Source organism: Pelodiscus sinensis, chromosome 7 (genome assembly GCF_052426305.1).
Source record: "Pelodiscus sinensis isolate ZL-2025 chromosome 7, ASM5242630v1, whole genome shotgun sequence".
Taxonomy (NCBI): Eukaryota; Metazoa; Chordata; order Testudines; family Trionychidae; genus Pelodiscus; species Pelodiscus sinensis.
Window position 1 is genome coordinate 35486893 of NC_143058.1, and position 26916 is coordinate 35513808.

Genomic DNA, 26916 nt, shown 5'->3' on the forward strand with positions numbered 1-26916 from the left:
GCTCCAGCCCCACCGGCAGCCCCATGTGGAGTCAGAAGCAGCAGCCCCATGCAGCAACCCCTGGAAGCTGCAGCGGCTGTGCCAGTCCCATGCAAGGCAGAAGCAGCCAGGCTAGAACAACCCCCGTCTGAGGTGGGAAGGTGCTCCCGTCCACCTGTCCCATTTCAATCAGTTTAACAGGTTAACTAATTAACATTAACCAGTTAACTAATTAAATGGGATTTTATATCCTAGCGTATACCAGCAGTAGAAGCTTTTCCTATCTGTATAGGAACTAGGGTTGTGAACAAGTAGTCGACTATCTGATAAGCAAATGCTTATGGGATAGTTGACAGGCTCGTGGACTAATCGCTTCCCCCCTTGGCTGCCTCTATCAGAAAGAGGCAGCAAGGGCCAGGGGAGGTGCTTTGAAACACTGAGTGCAGCCCAGGACCAGTGGGGGATTGCTTGAGTCCCCTGCTGGCCCCATCCTCTCTGCAGTACTTTTGCTCCTGAGGCTGCTGCTATAATTCAAAGGTGGAGGCGCCCTTATCGACTAATCGAATAGTCATGCAAATTCCATTGACTATTCATTTAGCCAATTAATCTAAATTTAACATCCCTAATAGGAACACCATCTCCCTGAATGACAGTAAATTGACAAAGGCACTTTTCCAGCAGCTTAGCTTTGTCTATTCCAAGGATTTTGTTGGCACAGCTGGGTCTGTGAGAAGGGCAGGTTTTTTTCAAATCCTTGACCGACATAGTTATGCCAATACAGAGTTTAAATCTCTGAGGCTTGATCTATATTAAATCAGACTCATTACTGTAGAACTGCTAATAGATTATGTCCAACACTGGCTGATAACTTAATACTCTGCTCACAAACACAGTAATTGCCATTTGGCAGAGACCAATCAGACACCTCACCTATGACCCTTGTACCAAAATCTCCCCACACCCTAATGCCAAAAGTGAACAATTAAGTCTCACCCATGGGTGGGAGGATATGCAGGGGAAACACTTCCTCACCCCAAGCCACTGAGTGGCAATGGAGCTGTTCTAAAACCACTGCTGAAACTTCTGCTGACGCTACAACCCACATCCTCAGTGTGTTCAATTCGCTATATATTGCACAGCTGTAGAAATACCAGTCCCACTCATGCTTATGCCTGACCTCTCCCACCACCCTGTACGAAAACCTCTGTGCATTCGGGATATGATCGGTAGGGGTGCAGGCTCCTATTGTAGGCTCAGAAATCTTCACCTAACAGTGCTGCATTGATTCCTTTGCAGAAGAGGAGAAGACGTCAACTGTCCAGAGGAAAGCCTGAAACTCACACAAAGAACCAAGCTATGCAAGTTTGTATAATCGAGGTTGGAAGTTAGAAAAGCGATTTTTTGTCTCCACCTGAATATGTATTATTTAGTATTCAGACAGATTATGGAGTTTCAGTTTTTCAATTTATCCTGTCTAGCACAGCAGCACATGCTATTTCTCGTGTAGCCCATTTTGAAATTTCAGAGTCTGTCTATCCTGGGGATATTCATACCTTATGTATGTTCCCCTGGTGTAAATGTAGTGCACCAACATAACACAAGACTTGTAGCAGTATGACTAACTTGGGCTGGTGTGGGGCCTCTACCCTAGAGCCTGAATCTATGTTGTTCTGGATGTCATGCTGTAATTTACATCTATGCAAGAAGAGCTGACTCAGTAAGGGTATGTCTACACTAGCCCCCTAGTTCGAACTAGGGAGGCTAATGTAGGCATTCCAAGTTGCAAATCAAGCCTGGGATTTAAATATCCCGCGCTTGATTTGCATCTTCCTGGCCGGTTCCCCCCCCCCCTTTTTTTTTTTAAATTTACAAGTCCGGACTAACTGCCCACATCTACACTTGGCAGGGACCCGGTATTTCAAATTAAAGCCCTAAATCGGACTACCTGTTATTCCTCCTCCTATGGTTCAAATGGCACAACCCACAAATTCTAGGTCCGGAAGTACAGTTAGAAAAAATACGCTTCCATGCCTCTGCACTGCTGCGGGGGTCATGTGCAGCTCTGAATGCTATGAAGCCCAGAGGCTTTGTGTGCTACTTATCTCGCAAACAAGCAGCTCCCATTGGCTGGAAACTGGGTGCACAGAAGCTGCTCCCTTCCTTCCACCCAGGTTTGCAGCATTCAGATTGTTGCTCTGACCAGCATACAGGGACAGGGCAGCCAGGGAACCTGGCTGAGGTTCCTGCAGACCAGATTCAGTGACTTGGTGAGCCAGGTCCAACCCATGAGCCATATTTTGCCTGCTCTTGAAATAAGGTCAAATTTTCAAAAGTCACTTAGAAACCTAAGCCTTGTTTTTCAAAACTAACTCACTTGAGAAGTCTAAGCCTTTCTGAAAGACAATGGGACTTGGACACATTTGAAAATGGGACTTTGGTGCTCTTTTGATATTCCTTTTCTAGAAGGAAGCTTCTTTGGACTGGAGTAGACAATGCAAACACTCAACATAGATGTGTGACATCCATGTGAACAGGGACATACAGCTTATTAAGATGTTGCACAGGTGAAAAACAAGTTATCCTAAATTTGTGGCCGTTACCACTCTTGTACACAAGCGATTTGCACTAGTGCAGACGAGGTCATACAAAAGTACTCTCAGTGAACACAATGCATTGTTTAGTATACCTCAGAGAAGGACAGCCAAAATGAATTCTATGTAAGCCCAGAGGTGGGAGGGACAAGAGAATTCATCTCCATAGTTTCAAAAGATATTTAGAAGTGCAATTCCCTGATGTCTAAGGAAATCTGGTGGGACAGCAATGAGGAACAGGAAGAGTATGTTTCCTTGGGGGGCTTTCACTTTTAGGAATATGTGCAAGATGATATCGTCTTTTACTTTTTTTATATTTATCTGTTACAGCTGCCCAATCCGCTACTGAAGTTATGGTGTTCTTTTGGATGGTGTTAGAGTAACCTGTTTGCATTCAAACTCAGGGGTTTGGGCTGGATGAAGGCACTTTAAGTTGTGATCCACAATAACCTATTACTGTATCTTGAAAACAGTTATTACACAGAAGGTGAAGAAAGTGATAAATTATAATGGTCTTACAATGATTTCTATTAAAGAGATACAGACAATTTTAAAAGGAATTAAAAGTCCCACAGTTGCTTGTCTGAAAAGGTCTAATCTGCTACAATTATTTGTAACACCCCAGATTTCTGGAACTGAAAGATGTGAGAGGGCAACATATTCTAATTTTTCCAGTGTGTTTGCATTGTGCATTTGGCAGCACATTGTGTACCTAATCACTGAAACTCTCTGTGTAGCCAGTCAATTTCTCTGCAAAAATGACAGGGAAAGAGACAACACGTTTTTTAAAATAGGAAAATGTGACTGTAAAAAACCGAAACAAAAAACTTGGCAGGAAGACCTAGGGGCAGCTGTAGCACCTGAAACTACTTTAAACGCTCGATTTAAAAATTATTTTAAAATAATTTTTAAAAGGTGTACACTTTACATTGAGAGTTTCCCTTTAAGTATCCAGAAGTCCTACATAGGGATGTAAGCGACTAGTCGAGTCACTACTCGACAAGTCACTTCTCCCCCCAACCCCTTGCTGCCTCTATTAGAGGCAGCAAGGGGAGGGAGCAGGAGACAGTGATGGAGGGAGTCAGCTTAAAATCCGGTTCCCTGTAGCACCAGCTCTAGTGGGGGGGAGCAGAGGAGGCAAGAGGCACAGTGGGGGACCAGGCATGAGCTGGAACTCAGCTGTCCTGGCTCGCACCTGGTCCCTGATGCTGACCCTCTGCCTTTTAAATGTAGTAAGAACAGGGCGACTCTTACTATGTTTAGAAGGCAGACCTGCAGCAGGGTTAGCTCCTGGGAAAATTCCATCAACTATTCAATTATCTGATTAAGTGCAATTTAACATCCTTAGTCCGACACGCTTCTTATGTGCTACTTCCAATTAACATGTCCTAAATTTGTGGCTGCTACCACCATTCTTATGTGCAGGTCAGATAACCATCTTTATTTCCACATTTATAAAACAGTATTAGAATTAACAGTCTGGTTAACATCCTGGTAGAATGGTTACCTACCCAAATTCCTGCTAAATCCAAGAGTTCAGAAAGTGGCTTCATTTTTGTTTGATATTAATCAGGTCAAGAACATTGGTATTTAAGTCTGACTATCCCCAGTGGCCCACCAAGAGCAGTTAGGCTCCTGATATCTGGTAAAAAAACCTTATGGTCTGATATTCAAAGCTGCTGAGCATCTATGATTCCAACTGACTTCAACAGAATGTGTAGGTGCTCAGCACTTTGAAAATTCATCCTTCGATAACCAGCTGAAAAGATGAGATGTGTTACGGCAAAGCATAGTTAGGGGACTGACTCTTCCTTGCACTGCCTCTGTAAGAATAAAATTGATGGTCGGGGTCCACGGGGTAGAAGCAGCACTTCCACTTAGCAAGATTATTTACTGAAATACTTATAAAAGTGGTAAGGATACTGTGAAATACAATTATTCTTTGTATGCACCACCTTTTAAAACCTTTTGGAAATTTTCACATCTTCAAATCACCAGTTTAGACTGCATAACATATGAAGCACAGTGACAAACAAGTCAGCAGCATAGCATGTAATATATACGTTTTTACTCAATGCAAAACACAGGGGGATACCTAGAGAGAAAATGGGCATAAAGCTAATAATATTTTACACAAAGAATCATAGCAAAACATTCCGGCACTAGCTTTTTACACTTGCCAAGCTGTACACATAGGACAAGTTAAAAATGATGGGTGGCCAAAGTGTGGTTGTCCAGAGGACTCTACTAATGTCCCAAAGATGACTCCCATGCTGTATGAGTAACTACTAGTGGGGCACCCCTACAGGTTTAAACTGTTGCAAAAGGAATGAGCTGCCAGTACCTGCACTTATGTTTTGATCCAGGCAGGTTTTGAAGAAGTAACTAGAGTTGTTGCAATGGCCTGGGCAAAGAATAATGAGAAAAATCAGGTCTTGACAAGATGGAAAGTGGACTTGTAGGGAAGACAAATTAGATAAGAGCCTTAGGCTTTGAATATCTGAAGTTACCAGTTCCTGGGTTGAGTATAAGAACTGTTGCAAAAAAAGCAAACATGATTCTGGGATGCATTAACAGGTGTGTTGTGAGCAAGACACGAGAAGTCATTCTTCCGCTCGACTCTGCACTGATTAGGCCTCAGTTGGAGTATTGTGTCCAGTTCTGGGCACCACATTTCAAGGAAGATGTGGAGAAATTGGAGAAGGTCCAGAGAAGAGCAACAAGAATGATTAAAGATCTAGAGAACATGACCTATGAAGGAAGACTGAAAGAATTGGGCTTGTTTAGTTTAGAAAAGAGAAAATTGAGAGGGGACATGATAGAGGTTTTTACATATCTAAAAGGGTGACAGAAGGAGGAGGGAGAAAAATTGTTCTTCCTCGCTCTGAGGCTAGAACAAGAAGCAATGGGCTTAAACTGCAGCAAGGGAGGTTTAGGTTGAACATTAAGATAAAGTTCCTAACTGTCAGGGTGGTTAAACACAGGAATACACTGCCAAGGGAGATTGTGGAATCTTCATCTCTGAAGATATTGTCGAAGCAAAAACACGTTCTACAATATTAAAGAGTCGGTTAGATAAATGTCTACCAGGGATGGTCTAGACAGTACTGGGTCCTGCCATGAGGGCAGGGGACTGGACTCGGTGACCTCTCGAGGTCCCTTCCAATCCTAGTATTCTATGATTCTATGAAAATCAAAAGGTGTTAAGAGAGTTGGCCACATTCTGAGCTCTGGTTAAACTGTGCTTAGTGCATGCCCAAGGGGGGGAAAACAAAGACGACTTTTCATCACCTTTAAGCTGCCACAATTCTACGGCCAGCAGAGGTCTGATTAAGTCTCCAGTGCAATTTGCTGCATACCATCAATGACCATACTAGTAGCCAAAAATTATTTGGCCCGCTTTCCCCAGCTGAACACCATATTCCAGTAGCTTCAACGCAGGGTGGTACAGAGTCAGCATAGGAATGCTAGGGAACCCCCCGCCTGGCTGTTAAGCCAGCTGTATGTCCCCTTCATGCAGTTAAGAGTGGCACAAAGAATTCTTGGCAATCTTAGAATCAGATCCATTATAGGAAATAATAGTACAAAAGATTCTTAGTGACCTTAAAAATCAAGCCTATTATAGGAAACAGACTTTAAACTAATACGTATACACAAATTTAAAGATAGCAAATACATTTGACATTCATATCTTCCAGAGCCACAGCTGAATTGTACCAAATGTTTTTCCTGTGACTAATCTTCATGGCTGGAAAGGGAAAATGCATACAGAGCATGAAGATATCAACATAAATGGACACATACATGAATCCAGGAAAGTACCACACACCAAACAAGGCTGCATGAAAAAAAAAAAAAAAAAAAAAAAAAAAAGCTGCAATACAAGGAAAAGATTAAATTTGAATTTAGAATAACATTTATATAAAAATAGTACTGGAAAATCCACATAAACATGATTATATGTAGAGTTTTTTAGCATGAGCTTGTCTCATCAGAATCAACTAAAATCAGAACTGTAAAGAATAATTTCCTTTACAATTAACATTCATTTCTGAAGTTCTCACTCTAATACTACAATTGTAGTACAATACTACACTCCCCGTTACCCTTGAAATCAAAAGTCATGGCAATTACACTGGTAGAGTAGAGGGGTCACATCCATTCTGAACACCAATTTTTAGGCACCCGAAGTCAGTGGGTTTCCACCAGCTGTACACATAATCAGAAGTCTTCCAGGGTTAATCAGTTCATCTAGGTCAGTGCTTCTCAGTTTGAAGCTTGGACCCCCAAGGATGGTCATGGGATGAATTTAGAGGGTTCACAAATGCAGGGCTGGAACTAGGAGGTAGCAAGCAAAACTACTATGAGCTCTATGCCATAGTGGCCTTTTGCTAAACTAATTTACATGTGTAATCCTTGGGCTACACAGCTTGGGCTTAAAACAAGACTCACAAGTGGAAAAACAGGCCCCATTCCACATTGATATGCAAGTACAAAGCTTATATTTCAATGAATGTATTTTATAATTATATGGGGAAAATTTTAAAAAATAAGCATTTTTTCAGTAAAAGTGTGCTGTGACCCTTCTGTCTTTTAAAGTCTGATTTTATAGGCAAGTTGTTTTTAAGTGAGGTGAAACTGAGGGTATTCAAGGAAAGTCAGACTCCTAAAAGGGGTACAGTGATCCAGAAAGACTAAGAACCGCTGCCTTCATTTATTGCCAATAATTTGCCCTTGGGGCTGAAATTTCATTTCTGGCCTGGGCCCAGAAATAAACTTTTTTGAAAATGTGATGAAGAAACTCTCAGACTTTTTTTAGTTATCGGAGCATAAAAATGGTTTTAAGTTATTAAGAACATTGTTTAGATGTTTAGAGTTCAAAGTAACTGAAACTGCCTTGTCGTAACACTAAAATGTTGGTATACACTGAGTCCAGAATGATTACTGTATCCTTCACATGAAGAATTTCTGGATTTGAAATAAAATTATGAATGTTCAAGCACAATGAGCAAGAATAGGACACTGCTCTACAGTGCATGCTTACATCAATAAGGCAAGTAAAACCCTGAATGGTTGCAGATTGTATGATAGTACAATCAATCACGTTAATAATTATTACTGAACATGATCTACTTCAAAAGGAGAAGAACAAAGTTAGATTTAAAAATCTTTCTAAATAGTATTTAATGTATATAAAGCACTAGAGGGTCAAGATCCTCTGCTGATGTGAACTGATGGAGCCCTATTTAAGTTAATGGAGCTCTGCTGATTGATATTGGATGTGGAGCTGGTCCTATTTGCACTAAATACTGACCCTATAATATAGCTATTCTACAGCTCCATTATATTCACAGAGGGCTACAACAGCAACCACTGTACTAACACGTGCAGGCAGCCGGCCATGATATTAGCACTACCACAGGCATCACAGCTGATGCACATGAACCCCGCACCTGCCTGAAAAAATGTTCTGTTGTGGGGTGGGAGGACACTTCACTACATCTCTATTTCTCCCTCACTGTCTTGGCACCAGTCTACTGTTCCAAGTGGCAACTGAGCTTGCCTCAGCTGTATTTTTATCAGTGGTGCTCTACAACTTGGTACATCCGCACTTCTTATGAATCTTGTCCCTAAATAGACAGAAAATCATTGGTAGGACCTTGAAGAAAATTCAAGTATGTATTTGTGAAACATATTAAAGGAGATCTGCTTAAAGATATTCCACAAGTAGATGGATGCTAAATGAGAATTATTCATTCTGATGTAGTCGCATTATTATAGACACTTTCCACATGTCAACTCTAAAGAACTTGTTCCATGTATACAAGATTAGAACTATCCATCTTTATTTTCCTATAGCAATAACCCTATCTTTGTAACATGTCAACCTGTGTAACTGTTGAATGCTTAATGTTTATAACAAACTAATAATGATTTACAAGCTGGATGATGATAATGATTCAAGTGGTGGATCCATAAGAGGATAAAATGTGAATGTATGTCTGATCTCATTCATGCATATAAGCTAAGGAGTGTTGGGCCTATTCAATATTTGGAAAGGAGACATCAAAGGGAAAAAGGAGCTAACAAAACATGTAAATCCATTAGCCCTTCTGTTCACCTACTTGGACCTCCAGCATAATACAGGTTTTAGGATTTCACTTTGTAACTCCTGCATTTAGAACAATAATCTAGGATTGAATTAAGTATCTTTCATATATGATACTTTTACTTACTAGACAGAAAAAGGACTACGGCTGAAAGAAGCACACCTTCTCCTTTAACTGAATAAGCAAACTACAGTCCAATTTCTTGCTGGAATGGACCTACTATAAACCACCATAATCCTTAATTTGGGGGCAAATCCCAATTTCTTTACTAGCACAAGTATTCCCATAGACATCAATGAGACTAATCATATATGTATGGCAGGCAGTATTTGAACACAATGTCAGTAACTTAGATTTTGGACAGTGCACATGGAGCTTTAGGACAAAGTTATTCTTGCAATGATGCATAGATATATAATTATGGATAACACTGACTTTGAACCATTTTCAATTATTTTAAAAAAAATCTGCGGGAAGTCTTTGGCAAGCTAATAATTTGGGGTTGTTCTGGCTGGGAGGTGTTGTCCCTGACCTCCAATTTGCAGGGAAACACAGCTGGGCTATAGTGCTTTGGAGTAGGGATGTTAAAATGCATTTTTTGTAAACATGTAACTGCTGAAATAGGAGGCAGCAGCATAGGGGGCTCTACTCTGGCTTCCCACACATACCAGCTCCCACCGGCCCCCATGCGTTGCTGCCTCTGTATCTGACGTAGGGAGGCGGTCCTACCTGCCCCTCTCCTCCCACAGTGCTGCTACTGAGGGAGGACATGCTCAATTGAGACATAATGACACTGAGCTGGTGTGCAAAACAAATGTAGTAAGAAGAGCATGGAATGGATTTTATTAACACTATTGAGCTGCCTAGGTGCATGTTGGTGTTCTGCGTGACCACAGCACCTGGAGGGTTTTGCTGTGTGTCACTAGCAAAGCATTATGAGAGACCGCCCAGGCTGGAGTGTTAAGTGGGCACAGCAGTCTCAGGCTGCACTCTGAGGTCCCCTCACAGAGTGTGTTTCAAAAGCAACACAAATGAGTACTGAAAGACACTATATATAACGTAAATATCTTTATAAAAGCAACAATGATGTTAAATGTAAAATTAAAGTGCAACTTTAGAAGTGAGCGCACGCAAGGTCAGGAACTTTAAATGAATGGATTCCACACCAAGCAGAGGTTACTCACCTTGTGCAGTAACTGCAGTTCTACAAATGTGCTCCCTTATTCATGTGCCACTTCAGATGCGCAAGCAGCTCGTGAGCTCCTGAGCAGAGGTTTTTCCACCAGCAGTGCCCATAAACACATATGGCTTCCTTGTGCCCAATACCTATATAGGGATGTGTGAGCAAATTATCTTCATTTCCTCCTCTAACTGAATGTCTCTAGAAAGAACATTGCAAAGCAAGGGGCAGGAGAGTGAGTAGTGGCGCACTGAGAAGAACTGAAGTTACTACACAAGGTGATTAACTCCTCTCCTCCTTTGAATAATGTTACTGTGGGCGGTTCACTTCAGGGGACTTCTAAGCAGTTTCCCCAGAGGGAGACAAGGTCTCTGAGAAAAGGCTAGAGTTGTTGAATAGGGGGTCCTCAATGGCCTCTGTACTTCTGTTAGACACCCCCAGAGATGGAACACAAATGCCCTGTGCATAACTACTGCCATCAATGGACTTGGTAGCAGTATCTGCAGTATCCAAGGATGCTTGCAGAGTTGGTCCTGGCCGACAATTAGCTCTGTGAAAGGACCAATTGGACCCAGAGGAATTGCACGCTCTGTTTCTGTGTCACATTTTTAACAGAGGTCAATCAATTATAGTCCTGAAAATTGCTGATGGTACTAGAAGGAGGCACTTGCCCCTTATAAAGAATACTGAAGCCCTGTCATATTCTGTGGCTTTCCAACTCTCTTAGTAGCAGAGGCAGAGTCTTTTGGCTCATCGGTACAGTCATGTGTAGAGGCTCCACAGACTGTAGATTGTGTAGAGGCCCTGGACTTTTTCAAAGCAGGCTACTTCAGATGAGAGTCCATACTCTTCTTTTTGGGAGCACACTCAAAAGCCTCCAATGATCTCCCCCTTCTTATAGGAAGCCTGAGCCAAAGTAGAAGTGGAGCTGGATTGTCTGGAGACAGATGTTCAAGGACAGTCTCCTAACTTGACTCAGACGCTAGTTGAGTGATCCATCATTAACGGTCTCTGCTTAATCTTCTTGTTCTTCCTTGCCTCTGACTTAAGAGCTAGGCAAAAATTGAACTTTTGGGACACATGAGGCTCCTCCAAACAACAAACACGCTTAGAGTAGCCATCACTTTCTGGGACGGCAGAGGCAGCATGTGAAGCCTGGTCAGCCAGGCATGCGCCACCAGAAAAACAAGACTTCCCAATGAAAAAGAAAGGAGGAGGAAAAAAACCCTAGCCTCTCACTATTAATACTTATATTTTAACTATAGCTACTAAAAATAACTAAGAACACTAGCAAAACAAACTTTAAAAAGACCATGTAATAGTGGAGGTACACTAAAAGCAGGCATGCTAGAGAAGGAACTGTACATGGTTTGCCTGTGCATTCACATAAAGGCTCAGCATCCGGCATGAGGAGGCACAGGGTACATGTGCAAGCTAAAAAAAAAAAATCTTCAATTAAGGGCTAGAGAAGTGCCTGGGCACCTGAAGTGCAGAATCCATAGGGACTTTCCTGGAAGGAGAACTAACAGCCTACCCTACTGCACACTTTCATAAAAAAAATTTGAAAGCCTCCTGCAATTGGACCAGCATCCTCTGCTCTCATTGACTGCACCAAGAGCACCTTGTACAATTGAGCTTTCTATCCATGTAGACAACAAGGAAAAGAGTTGGGGAGACCATAATTTTGACATTTGGGCAATTAACATTTCAGACTTAACGTCAAAGTAACTCCTAAGGTAACACAAAACAAATGTCTATATACTGCTTTCTTTCATTAGTATCATACTGTACTCTGTTAATGTACTCTGTATTCTAGCACTTTTAAATGAATTCAAATTAACAAAAAGATTTTACAGTGAATGACTGCACTCTTTTCCATAAAAGCTTTCCAACTTCTTACAAGTATAAGGTTTTCAAACACCCATACAAGCTTAACTATAGTTCTGATTCCTTCAAAAGTTTTCCCTAGATGTGGAGCACATTTTAAGACCAATTAACTTTAAGCCAAGACTGAGGCCAAGCCTATATAGAGTTGCACTGGTTTAATTAAAGTAAAGTAGCTAAACCAGTGAAAACGCCTGTATGGACATTCAAACAGATTTAAACCAGGTTTCTGTTGATTTTAGCTTATGTTAGCGTGGTAAGCTAAATCAATAAAAGCCAGTTATAAAATCAGTTTAAGAGAGTGACCACACAGGAGTTTACGCTGGTTTAAACTAAAATCTACTGGAAAAAAATTAGCATAAGATGTGCAAATTGTGTACAGATAATCTCTTTAACATTTGAGTTAAAAACAGCATTTAAATTCTCTGTCTAGATAACACATGGTTCTCTCCCCTCCCCTCCCCCCATTTGTAACTCATCTGTTCCCTTTCCTGTTGCATCAGGAAACTGCAAATACAGAGGCTTCTGCAGAGTGCTGTTTTAATTACCACAGTGTACTGCAACTCTGAAACTTATGCAAAGTATGTAACAATTACTTCAACAAGCTAGAACAGACAGAATTTAATGTGGTTCTGTTGGCTTTCTAGAAATCCTTTGTGACTAGCAGAATGAAAATGACACATTCTTTGGAAAATATTTGATTTGGCATAAAATTTTAAGACAACAATTCCCCCTAAGTAGTTCTCTGTATAAAATAAAAGCATCTGCTTTAGAAACTGCCAAAAACTTTCATAAAAAGTAGAAGACAGAAAGCTCTGAAGGAATTCTAGTACAGACTCAGTGCCTAGTCTCCATGGACTTTTGTAACTTTTGTTTTATCCTGTCTCTCAAAGCAAATTTAGACCAGTAACAGACTGTTTAGAACTCTGAAAAATGTACTCACCAATACAAAGTAGATGTACTAGCAATAGCTACAATTTTCACCAATTCCTGCAAGACACATTTTAAACCACCTTCTCATGATTTTATTTACTTGATGTTAGTACTATGGTGTTGAATTATAAACCCTGTTAAGACCCTAGGAAAATCTCCCTCCCCCCCATACACAAACACACATATGCTGGGCAATTCTGGTTTAGAGTTCACTAAATTCTCTGAAATGTGTTAAGTAAAACATTCTTCATAGCTGAAAGTTTCAAAAAAGAAAACAGCAGATGTTCAAGAGACACACACTTCTGTTTTCTTCCAATAAGCAAATACACACACACACACTTATTCAGAACAATTAAGCATTCAAACAGACAAAACGGTAATCTATAAACCTGTCAAATCTTAAACAGCAACTTCAAATTATTCAAAATATAGAAATCAACCAACTTTTTCTAACATGTAATGTCATATCTGACTGGTTGGGGTGCTTCCTTTTATTTTCTTTCATTCAAGTTTGTAGTACACAGTAACTACAGAAACTCATTGTTTATGCTTTAGAGATCAGATCTGCTCAGTGCTATACAAACATCTTATAAGAGCATTACAAGAAAATAATAAATATGAGATTTCTCTGCATTGATCTTTAATAGAAAAATGAGATTCTGGTTAAGTCAATGTAATGTCATTAATACTAAACATATTTCATATGCAACTGATCAGATAAATGCAAGGAATAATACAATTCTCACCCATTTGAAAAAAATAAACTAATCATAATACAGCAAATTAACAGTTATAAAACTATAAACATATTTGGTTTCTTTCTCCAATCTCTCACCCCTCCCTCTTACATTCATAGAACAGTACTGTGTAAAAATTATTTCATAGATTCTTCTACTAAGTTTCATGCTTTAAATTATGGCCATGCCAGTTATATTCCTGGATCTCATAAATTTAATGAGGTCACTTGTCATACATGTTTATAAACAAACAAAAAAACCAAACCAACCAACCACACTACCAACCTGAAGCAAGAAACTGAAAGCTTCAGAGCTGTCAAATGGTATGTAGGGATTACAGGGATAGCATCTTGATACTTTAGCTTATGCCTGTCATCATGGGAATGAAACATTTTTAACTTGAAATGGTTTGCTTCAATTAAACATTTTCTAAATGCCAATGCAATTTTCCAACTCCAAGAAAACTCAGTCTATGACATAGAAATTGCTGTGAACAGAGCTGCATGGAAGGATTAATCAACAGCATTGTATGTCAGTCTCTAAACAAGGCCAAACACTGAATCAGAGTTAGATTCCTCACGTGCAGTTATACCCAGTTAATCTGCTTGAAAGCAGCAAACTATGTAAACCTACTTATATTGGTGAGATAAACATTACACTAACCAAAATGTAACAAGAATCGTTGTTACCAACACTTTTTTTTTAATTACTGTGCTTTCCTACAACAGCTCAAATATTAGTTCAGCATCTATTGAAGAGACCCAATTGTTACTTCATTGTAAACCTGCTACTTGCTCCAGCCCCCAGACATCAGGGATGAGAAAAAGTTGGCTCAACACAGTGATTTAAAATTGCAAATCAATTGTCTATAGCAGCTCTATAGATATAAAAAGCAAAGGGAATGGACAAGCCCAGTTTTCCAAATACCAGCTTTACATAGGCGTAAAATTATGTTGACTTCATTGTATCTACTTTGGATTTATACAAGCATAACTGAAAGGGGAAAACGCATGCTCCCTCTGTACATTGGTTGTACTGAAGACAGACCTAAGAGTCCACAGCAGAAGGTGAAGAGGTATTACCATTTACTATACAGGCAGTCCCCGACTTACGCGGATCCGACTTATGTTGGATCCGCACTTACGAACGGGGCTTTTCTCGCCCTGGAGCTCACGGGCGGCGGGTCGCCACCCGTGTCCTCCGGGGCGAGAAAAGCTTCTCCTGGTCTCCCTGGTCTGCTGGGGGGGTCCAGCAAAGCTGCTGGACCCGCCCAGCAGACCAGGGACACCCGAGCAAAGCCACTGGACCCCCCCCCCAGCAGACCAGGGGGACAGGAGCAAAGCCGCGGAGTAGGCAAGAAAAGCCTGGTCTGCTGGGGGGGGGGGGGGGCACTAGCTGCACCCCCCCCCCCCGCAGACCAGGGGTAGGCAAGAAAAGCCTGGTCTGCTGGGGGGGGCACAAGCTGCACCCCCCCAGCAGACCAGGGGGACAGGAGCAAAGCCGCGAAGCACGCCCGCAGTGGGACAGCCAAAGCGCGCCCGGGCTGTCCCGCTGTGGGCATGCTCAGCGGCTTTGCTCCCCATCTCCCTGGTCTGCCCCCCCCCCCCCAGCAGACCAGGCTTTCTTGCCTACCCCTGGGGTAGAGCAGCTGGGGGCTGCCGGGTTGGTCCCGCAGCGCCGCTCCGGACCAACCCGGCAGCACCCCAGCTGCTCTGCCCCAGGCCTCCTGATTCAGCCGCTGCTTGTCAGTTTCAGCAGCGGCTGAATCAGGACGCCTGGGGCAGAGCGGCTGGGGTGCTGCTGGGTTGCTCCAGTAGCGCCGAGGAGCCGCGCTACTGGAGCAACCCAGCAGCACCCCAGCTGCTCTGACCCAGGCGTCCCCAAGTCAGCCGCTGCTGAAACTGACCAGCGGCTGACTACAGGAAGCCCGAGGCAGAGTTGCTCTGCCCCAGGCTTCCTGGAATCAGCCGCTGATCAGTTTCAGCAGCAGCTGACTTGGGGACGCCTGGGTTTCTTAAGTTGAATCTATATGTAAATCAGAACTGGCATCCAGATTCAGCCGCAGTTGAAACTGATCAGTTTCAGCAGCGGCTGACGCCAGTTCCGACTTACATACAGATTCAACTTAAGAACAAACCTACAGTCCCTATCTTGTACGTAACCCGGGGACTGCCTGTAGCCTGTTCACCACAGGAGTATCCTTTTCCTTTAAAATAAGGGCAAAAATATTAGTATGTGGTTAGCCACTTTCACATAGCACATATGATCACAACTGTTTTGACAGAGTAACTACTGAAGTATAAAACCAAGTGGGATAGGCAATGCATTGCACACATTCCTCTCAGCCAGACTTGAACTTGCATTCTGTTTGTGTAAGTGTATTACCTGCCAAGTTACTACTCACTACTGCAGCTTCTAACTTTGACCCGAGCTCAGTAGGAGCATTTTTAATGTGCTTGTCTGTCTGCAATGCAGGCAAATCCTATTTAACACAGATGACTTCAGAGATCAGAGCTTGCTGCTCACCATAGCACTACAGAATAGAGGAAAAGATTAGGCACAACCCACCTCTCTCTGACCTGAAAATGAAGTAGCTGACTGGCTCTTAAAGCACAGTACTGTAATCACAGACAGCTCTATAAAATGAATATTACTTTCGGGCAACAAACAGATTGTAACAGTGAAATCCTGACCTTTCTGAAGCTATTGGGATTTTGTCATTGATTATAAGGCAAAATGTTATTACCGTTCCTTCTCATTAGGGATATAACAGTGTAGTCAATTAACTGATTAACCAATAAGCAAAGCTTATTGGTTAATGCTAATGCACAAACACCCCCACCAGTACATTTTTTAGCAGGCCGACCAGTATCTTGGCTCAGTCCTGGATTGCGCTGGGTCTGGGACCTACCCCTACTACGGTTCTGCATTTAAAGTGTAATAGGAGCTGGGCGGGCAGGCAGGCAGGCAGCCCGGCTCAGTTCCAGTTTGTGCCAGGTCCAGGATCTCAGACTCCCTCCACCGACAGAAGCTGTTGCCATACTGTCCTGCTGCCTCTGTGTCAGAAGCAGCAGCAGGGGGCAACAGGCAGCTGGTCCGCGAGGGGAGCTGGTCTTTAAACTGTCTAACCTTGCGGACCAGCTCCCGTCTGGCACCTCACGCTGCTGCCTCTGGTATAGAAGCAGCAGTGCAGAGTGGCAGGGGGCTCCTTAGGAGGGGGGGCCGGAGAATCGACTATTCAATTAACCAATATTTAACATCCCTACTTCTCACTAAAATCAATGAAGTACTTTCCTTTTGTTGACAAACTTCAATCAACTTTCAGTCACAATCTGGAACCAACCAGAAATTATGAAGAAAAAAAAGATTTGATTAAAAGATTCAGGATTCTATTAAAATCTTACACCATTCTGCTACCTCTTACAAACACATTATAATTAAAAAGCCATTACAGGCTATGCCAAAGTATTTACTTTTTATTTTTTAAATTCTTTTAACTTTCTGATCTGTCTCATTTACTGGAATCTACCTATTAGCATAGAAGAAATTGTACATCAATAAATCTACTTTATATCAAATGATAGACTTGTGTATCTTCATCCCGTGACTCTAATTTATCCATGCAGATGAAATCTAAGTGAAAAATGAAATCACAAAGTCTTACTCCCAATGAAGTCAACAGGCATTTTACAGACTTCAGTGGGAAAAAGCTCAAAACCCCAGTTTCCTATGTAGGAAATGTTTGAATAGAGAATGGCTGAACACTAACAAAAGAAAGCTTTGGTACCCAGGGTCTTAGGACCACATAATACCCACACATTTATTTCTTCCTCTGCTACTGAAAAAGAAAAAAAATGTCTGTTTGTTTTTCTAATTCAGTCAGGCCTCTGAGCTCTTTGAATCTAAGAAGTGCACTGTGAAAAGAAGAGCATCTTATCAGCATGCTCCAGACCAGCAGGCTAACTCAGATCCCTGCACAAAAGTAAAAAGGCCTCACCCTCAGAGTCTTCCTCCCCATTTCCTTGTTAACACCCTGTTGCACTCCAACAAACAAATGAACACACTAGACTCTAGGGTGCCTCACTTAATTAACTATCCTTTATGGTAATAAGAAAATAGTGCCTTTTAAATTGGCTTCCCTTACAAAGTATACACAACATACAAGAGCTGCACTGTGGTTGTGTCTGTGGAATTTATTTTAAAAAAATCACCACCCAATAACCATTTTTTATTACATGCACACACTTCAAATGCAAAATGCAGTGATAATGAGACATTGTTGGGTGCCATCTTTAGAATGTTGTTGAGATACCATCATAAGTGGTTTGTATTGTAAGGATGTTTCTTTAAAATGGGGAAACAGAGCAGCAAGTTTATGAAAGCTCTCATTGAATCTCCAAGTAAAGAATGACAAACCTAATGTACACTGGTTAATTATTGTAGCCCTAAACTCTTATATGCTTACCTATCAGAGAAACACATGAGGTTTTTTTTAAACATTAATATCAAGAATTCAATGAAACTCTACAGTAAAATGACTGCATTACAGTATGTGATCAGATATTTCTGCCTTTAATACATCCCCGTTCCACACAAAATGATAATGCTCCCTGCACTGTTATTAGGATAAATTAATTTGTTTCTTCTGCTAACGGGGCAGAAACAAAAGGTGTTTGGGTCCCTCCTTCCCAGCCCTCAAGAAAATAAAGAAGTGTGCATCTAATCCATTCAACCTTTTCTATACAAATGCAGGGACCTCATTTTTTTCTAACTTGAAACAGAGCATTTTGTTAAAGGTTCGATGAAAACATGATCTGTTTTGTTATCATTAATACTGTGACAATGACAATACTAAAAAATCAGAAACAGGAAAGTTTTCCTTTTCCTATGTCTCCCACCCTACCCCCACCTCAACAGAGGATGGGCCTGTCTAACCATTCCAGCTGTTTTCAAAACTTTTAAGATGTAAAATGTCAGTTTCAAAAGAGTCCCATAGATGTGAATGGTTGAAGCCTACCAAACCTATCTGCCTGCTCGGAACATGTCACAGGATTTCCCTTGTACTGTGGGGGAGAGGAGTTGGGAGAGACCTGAAGTTCAGCGGCAATAGCAGAGGTTTTTGCTAGGGATGGGGGGGGGGAGCAGCGGGGATGAAGGGTATGTTTGTTTTGAAAGCTCGTTCGTCTTTTTTGTCATTTCATCAGAAACGAAAACATTCAGCAGCCTGAAGTTTCGATTTTCAATAGATGTTGCAACTTCAGTTTTTTTTTTTTTTAGAGAAAACAAACTTATTGCAGAGCTCAGCAAAGCCAGGGCTCCCAGGGCTGCCCCCAGCACGCCCCTGCGCAGCTAAGGTCACTCGGCTGAAGCCGCATGACCGACACCAGCTCGCCTTTCTTGAGGGTACTCAACAAGGTCACAACACTCAGCCGCCTCCGAGGGAAGGGCGCAGCGGAGCGCTAAGAGCCTGGAAGTTACAGCCCCGGCCAGTCACACACACAGAGACAGACACACACCCCTCCCTGCTCGCTTACCTGTTTCCTATAGGGAGCCCTGCTGCCGCCCGCCGGGTTACTGCTGCTGCTGCTGCTGGGGAAAATCATCGCCCCGCCTAAGCCCCCAGCTCCCCTCGGGATGGGCAGCAACTTGGCAGCGCGCAGAGGCGGCGGCGGCGCGGACTGGCTCTCTCCCTCCGTCGAGCCCGAGGTCCACGCACGGCCTGTCGCTCCCCCTTCCGCCCCGGGGATCCGCCGCGGAGCCGGGCTGCTCCTACCGCCCCAGCCGGAGGGAGCTCATTGATCTGGCAGCAGCAGAGCCGATCCCACCTCCCAGCGGCCTCAACCACCGCCCAGAGCGCGCGGAGCCGCCGGAGACAGCTCACAGCGGGCCCCGCGCCCGGCGCCTGCCCCCGGCCTGCCCAGCGCGCAGCCGCCTCCTGCCCTGCGCGGGGCGCTCAGCTGCCGCCCACCGCGCGGGGCCCCGGAAGAGCAGGCGGCGGCCGCCCCTGTCCCGCCGAATGGTTGCTCCTGGCCCCGCATGCCGCACATTCCACGGTGCGGCGGCAGCCCTGCGCCCCGGGCCACGCGAGCCGGGAAGGGCGGGGGAGGAGGGGTGCAGCCAGCAAGGGTCTAGTGTGGCCCTGTAATGTGCCAAGTACCTCCACCCCTGCAAACCTCCGTCCCGCGCCCGTGCCTCCCATCAGCCTGCGCCCAGGCCTGGACACACAATTCAGCCCCACAACCACCGTGAAGACTGGGCCCGACACCGCGGCCACCCTAAATTTCTGCCTGTTCAATCATCTAGAGTCTTCTAGACAAGTCGTCCCCAACGCGGTGCCCATGGGTGCCACAGCGCCCACTGGGGCATTTATGAGCACCCGCTGAATCATCTGGGCTGCCCTCCCCAGCACACAGCACATCCCTGGTGCCAGCTCTGGGTGCAGGGCACATGGGTGTCCCTTGACCCAGGCACACAACACATTCAGTGCCGGCTGTGGGCATGTGAGCGACCCCTCTCCCGGGCACCCAGCAGCCCTGAAAGGTTGGGGACCACTGTTCTAGACCAAGGGGGAAAACCAGGCGCAAATCCGGACTCGGTAAATGGTCCAAAAGAGAGGACACCTGCAGCCATCTCACCAGGTCCGAAAACTTCTCACATAGCTGGGTATTTGCAAACTAGCATCTGGATCTGGAATGTTGCAGTGGTTCAAACCAAAACCCTTGGATCCAAACACCCTCAAACTTTGGGGCTATGTAAGTCACCATGCCCGTGAGCCTGTCTAAAAACTGTCAGAAATCTAGTTAAAAGCTTTGCAGCTTATGTACATCTCAAAATAGGTGCTCCCCTTCTCACAGGGGTCAGAGAGAGACTGCAACATTATTTATTTAAAAAAAGGGTTCAAAGTTCAACAGGTCCAAATCCTGTTCCCTTTGTAGTCAAAAGGACTTTTGCCAGGGAGTTCAGTAGCAATATAATTCAGTTCAACATACATTACTCTGCTTAACACAAAAAGACTGTTTTTACTCTTGTGAAAGAGGAACAAAAGTAAGTCCAAAGTCGAGCCTCATGTTCTGAGAAAAATTGCATAGTTTTGTAGTTGGAGGGAAATCCCACTTCCCTCAAAATTAAGGCCTTGGAGTTTTGCAGTTACTGGAAAATTAGATTTCTAGTGTTTGTTGGGGTGAGGCAAAAATTTAGAATAAGCATTCTACATTTTGGATGAGTTACTCAGAACTTTGAACTATTTGTTGTGCACCCATCATTGGTTATGACTGGCAGTCTAATCTGTAAAAATAAAATTGGAGTATGTTCAACTCAGCAGTTTTATAAAGGTGACGCTAAGGGACCTTCCAATGAGGATGCCTGATTCCAATGTTTCCTTTGGAATTTTTAAATTCGCTTTAATAGTAAGCACTCAAAAATAGATTGGGTCTATGCATTGCTGAGAAAGAAACAGATTTGCCACTTGGCTCATCACTGAAATGCTGAACTGCATACCAAAACAGCTATGACAGCCCTTGAATGTTTGGTGGAAGGGCAACATGGAAAACTTCCATCCCTCTCAATCTTCAGCTACTTGTTGCAATAAGCAGTCACAAAACATTGTGGTGCCTAGTGTTTTGCTGTCTGAGACAACAGCCTACTGTACTATAGCAAACACTGCCTAAGCCATGCTTCGGCAGAACTGTTATCTATGCAACAGTAAATACCACCAAGACACAAAATAAACACAAACAGCACCTGAAAAATGAACTCATCTACAGTTACATTCCACATTAAACCTGACCCTTGAATAATTGTTCAGAACTAGTCAAAAACCACTCCCAATGTGTGGTATGTGCACATGCTGTTAAAACTATGATGCTCATTTCCAAGGATAAAGAATAACTTCACAATGGTGACAGCAATCTCTTCTAGTAGTCAATAAAAGTGAGGAAGATCTTCATGATTCCTCTACAATTACAAAAATTATTTAGGAGGTGGATATTTCCCTCCCCCCCCCCATATCACAAAGGCTTCTGAAGAACTTCTGTTCTGCCATGTTTGCTGCCCTTTCCCAATACAATTAGAATCTGAAACATTACATATTCCATCACAGATATTTTTAAGGCATTGATCACTGTGGTACTTAGACACCATTACAAGAATTAAAGGATTTAAGAACATTTCAAAAAGGAACTCTGCACTTAGAGAGGATGTGGCTTTTCCTCTCATGAGCTCAGCATATGGCATGTTTTTTTCATGGACAATACATACTCTGTTTTTCTAATGTTTGTGGTATAAAACATAACATTAAACCATTCTATGAAAATTTGAATAGAAAACATCACCCTCAAGAGATATTTATTTTATGTATTCTTTTGTTTAAAGAAGATTTGCAATGGCATTTTCAGAGGAGAAAATGTGCCAGCTCTGATGGCCTGGCCAAAGTAGCAAACAGCTATCAAAATTGTCCCTGCATATCTAAATGGCTACAGTAATCTTTCTTGAGTCTTGCTGTAAATTATGAAACAATCTTGCTTCGTGTGCTGTAACAATAGCTATGTTCTACCCTGTAGTTGACAGTGGTATTTTAGTGATGTAATGATGTGTGAAGTGATTTTTTTCTCCGTATGTAAGAGAGGGTTAATAAGGCTTTACAGCTTCTCTTCGGGAAGCAAGGTGTTATATATTTTTAAGATTTTACTAAGCACTTTTCCCGCTACTTTTCTAGGATAAAAGGATCATCATTTGTTTGCAAATAAGACCTTCAAGTCTTACCCTGCTAAGAGTAAAACAATTGAAACAGACTCTTGGAAATGTATACAGAAGCTGAAATTTAAAATCACATTGTCAAGGAAATTAATATTGTGTTATAACTGAGTGAACATGCTAATATGCAGGCAACTTCCTCAAAGTTATAAAGATGCAAATCAGTTTGTTCCTGAGGTATACCTAGATTTATATATTGACATATAAACATACCTGGATTCATATATTGACAGTTTCTTTAACTAGCTGGGGTTGCTCAGTCAAAAAGAATGACAGCTTGCAAAGCAGAGCTAATTATATTTTCTCGTTAAAATCTTGGTGCATTGCACGTTTGTTTAGAGAGAGCGAAAAATTTATATTTGTAGATAAATTAAGGGATATCTGAAGACCTAGTAAGCAGCAATAAGCGGTCTTCAAAAGGCTCTGGAAACTTGAATGCTTCCAAGTAACTACCATCAGTCTCAGCAGATTGTGAAACTAAACCATTACTCTGCAAATAGTTACACATACATAAAATCACAGCTTCATGATTCAAATCGAATCCATCGTTTCTTATACTTTACATAAAGCTCAATAAAACTTTGTGAAAACCCTTCATGAAAGGGCATTCATTGCTGTGGTGAGACAGGTAGGGTTTCCACCGCCTCCCACCCTAGAGGGTTCTGTTTTGGTAGGGTAACTTTAGGCTCCTAAAAGCCCTTACTAGAAACTAGTTTAGAGATGCTGAATAGATAAATTCTGCCAGCTGCCCTAGCTATGTCCTGTTGTAAGCCAATGCTACTCATTTTGGGGCTGCCTAAACTAAGTATGATAAAATGTGTTTAAGTAAATGTGTAACTGCAGAAAAAATTCAGTGGTTACACAGGAAAAACTTAAACAACAAATAGTCTAGCAGCACCTTAAAAGAGTAACAAAACATGTACAGTAAACTTCCGATAATCCAGCACCTTTAGGACCCAGGGGGTGCCGGATTATCAGATATGCCGGACTATCGGGGGGGGAGGGGCGGCGCTGCGGGGACCAACCCGGCAGCGCCCCAGCTGCTCTGCCCCAGGCGTCCCCAAGTCAGCCGCTGCTGATACTGATCAGCGGCTGACTCCAGGAAGCCCGAGGCAGAGCTGCTCTGCCCCTGGCTTCCTGGAGTCAGCCACTGGTCAGTTTCAACAGCAGCTGAATCGGGGACAGCTGGGGTGCTGCCAGGTTGGTCCCGCAGCCCCGAGGGGCAGCGCTAGGGGACCTACCCGGCGGCACTCCAGCTGCTCTGCCCCCGGCTTCCCCGATTCAGCCGCTGGTCAGTTTTAGCAGCGGCTGAATCGGGGAAGCCGGGGGCAGAGCAGCTCCAATGGTCCGGCTGCCCGAAGCACTTCCGGGTTCCTGATGGTTCCGGACCATCAGGAGTGCCGGACCATCAGATGCTGGACCATCGGAATTTTACTGTAGATGGTATCATAAGCTTCCGTGAGCAAAACCTACTTTTTCAGATGACCTGCTACTAGACTATTTGTTGTTTTTTAAGTTTTTCTTGTTACAGACTAACTCGGCTACCCCTCTGAAGTAGTTACACCGTTACACGCAGGGGGCAGGTGGCTTTGCCATCTGTCCCTTCCACTGCCTGTGCTGCTGCCACTAGTATAGAGGCAGCAGTCCAGGGGAGGCAGGTGGCACCCCAGAAGGTGGTACACACAGGGAGCAGCATTGACTCCTGCCTGCTCCCCCCTTGCACTGCTGCCTCTCTATCAGAGGCAGCAATGTTGGCTCCCCGGCTCTCCATCGGTTCATGGCCTCAGCTCATCGGTTCATGGCCTCAGCTCATCGGTTAACCATGTACATGGCTATACTTTCATATCCATGACCTACATACAGCCTTGGTGAAGAGGTGGCTATGGACACTCCATCCTCCAACCTCTTTCTAGATGAGTCTTTCTGCTAATGGTGCTTTGCCACAGTGTGTATCAACTTATGAAGCCCAGCCCACTGATCAGAAGGATAAAATCTGTAATCACTTTTGCAGTCAGTTCTTTTCCATAGATGTTTCTCCTTGTAATGTAATTTATTTTATTCCACATATCATAAACACTGACATCTAAATCTAAAAGTGGGTGTGCCATGCTGACACAAAGGAATGCTCAGATCTTCCAGTGTGTGACACAAAACAGGTCAGGCAGGATGCTGACAAGGAGAATAATGCATAAGAAACACTTTAAAATATCCTAGATGGGATATGAAAACAAACTGCATGTTAGGGGTGCTGAGCATTTCCTGAAAAAAAAAGTGCTGTCACAAAAATCTTGTTAACTTTAGCATTAAACTTATCTGTTGAGAAATAGAGCAAAAAAAGTATTCAGGATAATGGCCTGTAGAATAAAACAAACAGGGAAAGCAGCCTTAAAGAAAGTTAAATAATCTCAGAATTAATTGCTTTTGTAAAAGCTTTATGTACTGTAAATTAAGTTCCCAGATTACCAAAAATCAATCATATTTTGATAAGTAAGAAACAGAGGGGGAGGTCAGGATAACATTGAAAAAATTAAAGTAACGAACTTACAAATAGTCTTCTATTCATAAACTACAATGTGATATTTTTCTTGGGAAAAGGAAGGACATACTAAAGAAACAATGATTTTTTGAAGACTCCCCCCCCCCCCCACACACACACAAATTACTAAGAGGCAGAAGAAAGAAACACAAAGAGAAAAAGAGAAAATTGTTTAAGAACATATTCCTAACGTTAAAAAAAGATTCAGAGGAGTAGCCAAGTTATTCTGTACAGGATGAACATAAAAAACAACAAATTGTCTGGTAGCACTTTAAAGACTTCTGTGCCCACGAAAGCTCATGATACCATCTACATGTTTTGTTAGTCTTTAGGGTGCTACCAGACTATTTGTTGTTTTTTTAAGTTAAGAAAAGTGTCACAGGAATGTAAACTAAAGTAAGAATGCAGACGCCTTCCTACTCTCAAGAGCAAAAGGTAATGACAAATCAGACTTTTCAGGGAAGCTCTGTTTTTACCAGGGCTACCTCAAAACAGCTGCAGCAAGCTATCTAGATTTAAATTTTGAGAATTGATTTAAAAAAAATGTATCATGATTGATATCACACTTATTCGTTGTCACCTTCACCTATCCAGAAATCCAGTACAAATTCCACTTTACTCTTTCATCCCCTTTTTCAAAACAAGTTCTTCCAGCCTAAAAGTTTTGCTTCCCTGCCTCTATTTTACAAGCTCCCATTCTGTCTTTTCCCTGCAACACTCTCTGACTAAAGTAAATTTAGTGTATGTGAAGTCCTCTGGCTCCGGCCCCTGGGTTGGTTCCTCTATTGAAATTTCCTGTTAAAATATTTTTCAATTTTAATTTATGACTGACTTCTGTGTTTTGTGAAATCTTGTATGAAGGACATATGATAAAAGCAAATCACATTATAAGAGATAATTTTTTTGATTTTCTGCATTGAATATTAGTTCAAAGAACATGAATATAGTGAATGATATGATCTACCGTTAATACCATACCAGCACTTCGTAGTATTATGGAATGTATTATTTATTCCTTGAAAGCCCTGGTCAAGACATTACTTCATAAAAGCATTTCCACTGTCAAAACAAATGCCCCTTTGCTTATCATATGCTGTACATTCTGGGAAGTTTAAGTCTGAGAGATATTACTGTAAATGCATTATAATGCAACAGGAGTCTAAGGAAGTTGCTTATATTTGACAAAAGTTGGTAATGACAACACAGGACAAAACCAAAGGTGGTTTGTGAAAATAACCAAAGTGACTCAAAAGAGCTGGACTCTGCCATTGGTCTGATAATGATGCCAGACACTTGCTGGAACCTATAAAACAATCCAGATTTTATAAACAGTTGCCAGACTTACTGTAAAACAAAGTAATAAAGATGGAGTGAGGTGACAAACTATATAGATAATATTAACTAGTAAAGCAGTAAAAACAGTGCAAGTTCAATACTTCATCAAGAGTTACATACACATTAAGGAAGACTTAAAATTCCTAACTGCTCTGAAATAATTATTTGCTTCACTGCTTTGTTCCTTTTTTGAAGAGGGTGGGGGTGGGGATAAAGTAGTCAGTAATACTAAAGAGAGGGAGTGTTGTTTAATAGTTAAGAGGAGGGAACTGAGACTCAATAAAAGTTATGCATTTTATTTCCTTCTGTGTCACTGTTCACATGTCTGGGACTAAGCACTGATATTAGTGGGCTTTGTCTATGTTCAGTACTTCTGAAAATCCAGCCCTAAATCCCTCCGTGGCTCAGTTTTCATTTCTATAAAATTGGGAAAGTGCTTAACTAATTCACAGAAATGTTGTGAAAATGGTTGTAAAGAACCCTTAACCTTTGAATGAAAGTTAAATACTATTACCTGAAACAAATTCTGTAAACAAACTAGAAGACTAGCATAGCCGCATACATTCTATCATTGGTTGCCAAAGGGGGGGGGGGGGAAGAAGAGTATGTGACTAATTGGAACACGAGGCATTATTGCCATTAATGACAACACTAGGCCACCAGCCCCAAGCTTCGAACCTGCAGAAATCTTGAAGAAAATAAGAGGCAAAATTTCCTTTGCAACCTCTTCTCTAGATAAATATCCCCCCTGTTTTGAACTTGTAAAAGATCCACATGGCAGACTGGAAAGAAGAATTTCTCCCTTCACAGATTATAGTATTCTCACTGATATCTTAAATCAAAACCAAATATCAAAACTTCTTTCCCAATTAGCCTTTGT

General features: G+C 42.4%; 1 protein-coding gene across 3 annotated transcripts in view; it reads right to left on the reverse strand.

The window, feature by feature from the left end:
• The window catches only part of RBMS1 (RNA binding motif single stranded interacting protein 1), a 228543-nt gene that overhangs the window by 135107 nt on the left and 66520 nt on the right, over window positions 1-26916 (reverse strand). Inside the window, exon 1 of one of the 3 annotated variants that reach the window (XM_006111646.3) lies at window positions 18949-19358. The exons of the other annotated variants lie outside the window; for them this stretch is intronic. Within the exon in view, the coding sequence (XP_006111708.2) occupies window positions 18949-19017 (69 nt within the window). The 5' untranslated portion in view covers window positions 19018-19358. Of the gene's footprint in view, window positions 1-18948; window positions 19359-26916 lie in introns of those variants that run through there. 3 annotated transcript variants of the gene reach the window in all.